A 5,218-nucleotide genomic window follows, 5' to 3' on the forward strand; every position below is an offset into this window, starting at 1 on the left:
GTTCCCTTTAGATTCACTGTTTTTTCAATTAGAATAAAGTTTTTGAAATAAGTCTTGAAACAAGAGCTTTCTATAAATTAGTACTGACGTTTTACCATATAGACATTCTGAGTACTACAGCCCAATTCTGTTTGCACGTTACATGGTCTGGTATTGGTGAAATTGATGTTTGAGTCTTACGCAATATGTCCTCGAAAAAAGCGATTGTTAAATGGGCGAAGGCATGAATTTATTTATTAACATGAATATACATGTGTATCATTAGCCTTTCTATCATGTTATTCAGGGATGGGAGGGACCTTTCTATTACATACGCGTTTAACGTCATCGCGGTAGCCAATCAAAATCGAGACACCTGGAAATTCGAACAGCAGACGACCAGTTTAACAAAATTCTATGAGGGATACAATTTTCGGTTAGGTTTACCAAACTGCGTCAACTGAATATTAAAAATGATCGCCGATACGTGAATAAATATCTCAACACGATTTCCGAAAGTGATATTGATATTTTAATGGAAATTATATTAAGTGCCTGCAATGTTTTTCCTGTTCTGAAAGGTTGGTAAAGTGCTAAGCCTTGGCCATTAAGAAAATGAAACAAACGGTTGAAAATAAACTACTAACATTTGAAATCGCGAGAATTGATGATGCTGGTTTTTTTCCTGCCGTTGGAAGTAAAATTAATGCGGTAGTTGATCAATTTACAAGCATAATTAACCTTTCGCATGACAAGAGCTTTAGCTTTCAAAACAAGTCACCGGAAATTCTCTGAGGTCACGCAAACTAAGCCCCTCCCATCCCTGAATATGTAGTTTAACTAGTCAATGCAGATATATATTCATGTTAATAAATAAATTCATGGCGAAGGGCGGTAAAAAGAGTTTAGTTGGCCTTGATCAAGTGCAAGCAACAGGAGACCGTGTCGTGGGAAAGACCACGATAGTGAAATGGAAGAAATCTGCATATTTGTCAGAAATTTTAAAAATAAGTGGTAATTTGACCATTCATCCTAATTGCAAAACAGCTGGCTTAGTTTAATTGTATTTTAGATGATGAATTTGCATTGGATATAAATTCTCAAGTAAAAAGCCCCAAGGACGAAAAAGACCTCCGAGAAAATAATGCCTCCAAGAGAGACATGTTGACTGAAATATCTGAAATGACCAACTTATTTGAGACTATAAACAACGAAAAATGGTAAATCTAAATAAAAAAAGATTTATTCTTCTATGGTAAGTTTTAAATGATAGTGAAATAATTCCGATTATTGTACCTATGCAGCAGAGCAGATGATTCAAATGAAGAATCTATTGGGAAAGGCAAGTCCGTCGCCGTTGAGCAACAATGTGGGAGTGACATTGAAGGAAATGTGCACGAAGACAATATCATTTAAATAAAAATACCTCAAATGCTTAAACTAATTGTGATGATTGAAAAAATATTATATACGTTTATCGCGTGACTCAGCCCGAATTTCTCCTAAACATCGGACGACTTGAATTTTTCCTCTAATCAGACGTCTCGAGAGCATCTTCCATTCAGACTTCGCGAGAGCATCTTCCAATCAAACTTCTCGATAGCATCTTCCAATCAGACTTCTCGAGAGCATCTTCCAATCAGACTTCTCGAGAGCATCTTCCAATCAGACTTCTCGAGAGCATCTTCCAATCAGACGTCTCGAGAGCATCTTCCATTCAGACTTCGCGAGAGCATCTTCCATTCAGACTTCGCGAGAGCATCTTCCATTCAGACTTCGCGAGAGCATCTTCCATTCAGACTTCTCGAGAGCATCTTCCATTCAGACTTCTCGAGAGCATCTTCCAATCAAACTTCTCGAGAGCATCTTCCAATCAAACTTCTCGATAGCATCTTCCAATCAAACTTCTCGAGAGCATCTTCCAATCAGACTTCTCGAGAGCATCTTCCAATCAGACTTCTCGAGAGCATCTTCCAATCAGACTTCTCGAGAGCATCTTCCAATCAGACTTCTCGAGAGCATCTTCCAATCAGACTTCTCGAGAGCATCTTCCAATCAGACTTCTCGAGAGCATCTTCCAATCAGACTTCTCGAGAGCATCTTCCAATCAGACTTCTCGAGAGCATCTTCCAATCAGACTTCTCGAGAGCATCTTCCAATCAGACTTCTCGAGAGCATCTTCCAATCAGACTTCTCGAGAGCATCTTCCAATCAGACTTCTCGAGAGCATCTTCCAATCAGACTTCTCGAGAGCATCTTCCAATCAGACTTCTCGAGAGCATCTTCCAATCAGACTTCTCGAGAGCATCTTCCAATCAGACTTCTCGAGAGCATCTTCCAATCAGACTTCTCGAGAGCATCTTCCAATCAGACTTCTCGAGAGCATCTTCCAATCAGACTTCTCGAGAGCATCTTCCAATCAGACTTCTCGAGAGCATCTTCCAATCAGACTTCTCGAGAGCATCTTCCAATCAGACTTCGCGAGAGCATCTTCCATTCAGACTTCGCGAGAGCATCTTCCATTCAGACTTCTCGAGAGCATCTTCCAATCAGACTTCTCGAGAGCATCTTCCAATCAGACTTCTCGAGAGCATCTTCCAATCAGACTTCTCGAGAGCATCTTCCAATCAGACTTCTCGAGAGCATCTTCCAATCAGACTTCTCGAGAGCATCTTCCAATCAGACTTCTGCTGAGCATCTTCTATTCAGACCTCTCAGGGGCATCTTCTAACCATTCCTTTAACAGACGTTGTATAGGGCTATTCTATACAGAGGTCTGTAGACCATCTTAAAATCAGACTAAACATGGTTTCGCGCAGGTGCAAATTATTAAGAGGTTTAAGACCTCTTCTAGACGTCTAGAATACTTCAAAAAGACCTCAAAGAGCAGTATTCTAGATGTCTAGAAGAGGTCTTAAACCTCTTAACAATGTGATCTTTCAACATGTATTCGTAACTCGGCTATCCTCCGAGTTTCAAGGACTTCCTCTTCTGTAAATTGATCTCTATTTGATTTTTTCATTGGAGGTATATTAAGTTTACACCCTCTCTCTTCTAACATTTTCTCTATTAAGAATCCTTTATCAGCCATTACGTTGTCACCGGCGTCTAACATATCTAATATTCCACTTTTTTCAACAATCACTTTATCAGAGGCTCGACCTCTCCATGCTGCCGAAATAAATGAGATTACACCTCCTGGTGTAATCCCAATAAGGAATTTAGCTGTGTTGTGATGTTTGTATGAAGAAAATGTTACATTCTGAGTTAACATATCTGATGACCACTCAATGAAAACTTCCGTACAATCTAGGATTATACGCGTATCCGGGTATTTGCGAAATTTCTTAGGCATGTAATCTTTCACAAGCTCTTTGTCTGGAAATGGGCATAAACCACAAAGTTCTCTATCCAGTAAACAAATCCAAGTTGTAAAAATTTCGGAAAAAGTTGATATACTAATATCAAAACGGTCGGCAATATCTTGCACAAGCAGACCGAGTTTTAATCTCATTAGCACTGCTAAAAATTCATTAATTAGGGACAATTTCCGAAACCGCACGTTCTTCCTTTCGTTATTCTCAACCTTTGAGGCTCGATAATACGTCATTTTTCTCGCTTTTTCTTTCAAAAAACTAAAATATTAATTAAATAACATATTAACACTTAAAATTTACAAAAGTTCCCCGAAACAGTATTGCGCTAAGATACTTACTTAAACAACCACATGAAAACAGGAAAAGTTGGCATTCCTGTATAAAATCGAGTGACATTATCATCGTGTTGAATTTTCTCAACCGACCATGACTTTTGACGTAATATCTCCTCATATTCTTGAACTTTTTCTTTTAAACAATGATTCTCGTATAAAAGTGGGTCAGTAATTGTTTGCGTGCCAATAGCTTTAAAAAATATAGTATAAATAACCGTTTAATTACTTGTCAAGAAAAAATATACCTACAAGTGTAAATTATTTCGCTGTTTTTCTTCTTTTGTTCAACAGTCTCACTAACTGAATTAACCACATAGTCATGAAAATTTAACGAAGCTTTAAGAGAGTCTGTCATGAAGTTTTTATTTTTCAGTTCTTTAGCTCTTTTAAGCTACGAAAAAGAAATATGCAACATTAATCTTGTATTTATAAGAAGTTTTAAGTCATCATCACACCTTTTTAGCTTCCCTCGTTTTGCATCGTTCTTCTCTCTCGTTAATAGAAATTACTGGCCTTTCTTCTTGGTAGAATGGGACAATATCAGGATCCACTGATTTATTTTCAAGAATCTTACTGGTATTAGGTGACTGCGATAGCCGTATTCTTTTTGCTTTAACTTGGGTTGAACTTGGTTTCATAAACAATGTTGGTATCCAATCTGGGTCTTCGACTTCCCAGCCTGGGTACCCACTAATAAAATGTCTACTGCACACTCTACTAGTGGATGAAGCTTTCCAGTCTTTTCTATTAATAATCCTTTGCCATAATTTAATTCTTGCAATAGGGATTCGGTGAAATTTGACATTATCTCTTCTGGCTACATCGGTACCTGACCGAGTCTTACAGCCAGCTACACAACATGAAGGCATTTTGATTTTAATGAAAATTCTAACTATCTAATATGCTAATTTATTAAAGATTGGTTGTCTTTAGAACTAAACAAATTGGTCATCCTAAAACAAAATAATAATACATAAAATATTTCATCTAAACTTACAAATCAAAAGAAATTTCCACTCACCTCCAAAGGCCCCAATCACCCTGGGCAGCAGTCGGCTACAAACAACGCAACGCGCATGCCCAACGAACTCCCCTGTTCTCTCCCTCCCCGCAGTGCGAAAAGGCTCATTGAGGTTGAGTTAAGTTGTTGCAATGTCGAGCGAAAAATTGTAAACTTGTTTGTAAGGCTAAGAATGCACATTAGAAACAAATTCCTTACCTTTAAAATGAAAAAGATGTTCTACATTTCACCAGATCATCAGCTCTGTAATATGCATATAATAAAAGTCGTGTAATGCACTTGGTGCGTGACATGCCACTATTGCCCAAATTCTATAGTACAGTCTCAGATTACGCATAATGTAGAGCAGACTCCTAAGCAGACGATCTTAAAAAAAGTATTTTAAATTTCGCGCCAAAGATCAATTTTTCCCGCCATCTACCTGTTACTGTTGGAAGTAAAACATCCAGTGGTTACCGCGCATGTCAATGGGCGGGGCTTCACCTTTCCCCACTCGGTCTATATCC

The 5,218-nt window shown here is 38.1% G+C and overlaps 1 protein-coding gene across 1 annotated transcript; it reads right to left on the reverse strand.

Annotated features, from left to right (window-relative positions):
* Positions 1–2,902: 2,902 nt before the first annotated feature.
* LOC149602803 (uncharacterized) lies at positions 2,903–4,639 on the reverse strand. The gene is made up of 5 exons (XM_089860257.1): positions 4,147–4,639; positions 3,941–4,082; positions 3,695–3,881; positions 3,439–3,614; positions 2,903–3,357 (listed from the first exon to the last, which is right to left on the reverse strand). The coding sequence occupies exons 1-5, from the start codon at positions 4,558–4,560 to the stop codon at positions 2,903–2,905; spliced, it is 1,374 nt and encodes a 457-aa protein (XP_089716383.1). The 5' UTR covers positions 4,561–4,639.
* Positions 4,640–5,218: the final 579 nt, after the last annotated feature.

This window comes from Phalangium opilio, unplaced genomic scaffold (assembly GCF_054372755.1).
Source record: "Phalangium opilio isolate 3A_F unplaced genomic scaffold, DU_Popi_V2 ptg000352l_1, whole genome shotgun sequence".
Taxonomy (NCBI): domain Eukaryota; kingdom Metazoa; phylum Arthropoda; class Arachnida; order Opiliones; family Phalangiidae; genus Phalangium; species Phalangium opilio.

Coding starts and splice junctions, on each gene's coding strand:
- LOC149602803 (XM_089860257.1), bottom strand. CDS start 4,560: ATGCCTTCATGTTGTGTAGCTGGCTGTAAGACTCGGTCAGGTACCGAT. Junction 3,882..3,940: donor CAGCGAAATAATTTACACTT/GTAGGTATATTT, acceptor TATTTTTTAAAG/CTATTGGCACGCAAACAATT. Junction 3,615..3,694: donor GTTTTCATGTGGTTGTTTAA/GTAAGTATCTTA, acceptor TTAATATTTTAG/TTTTTTGAAAGAAAAAGCGA.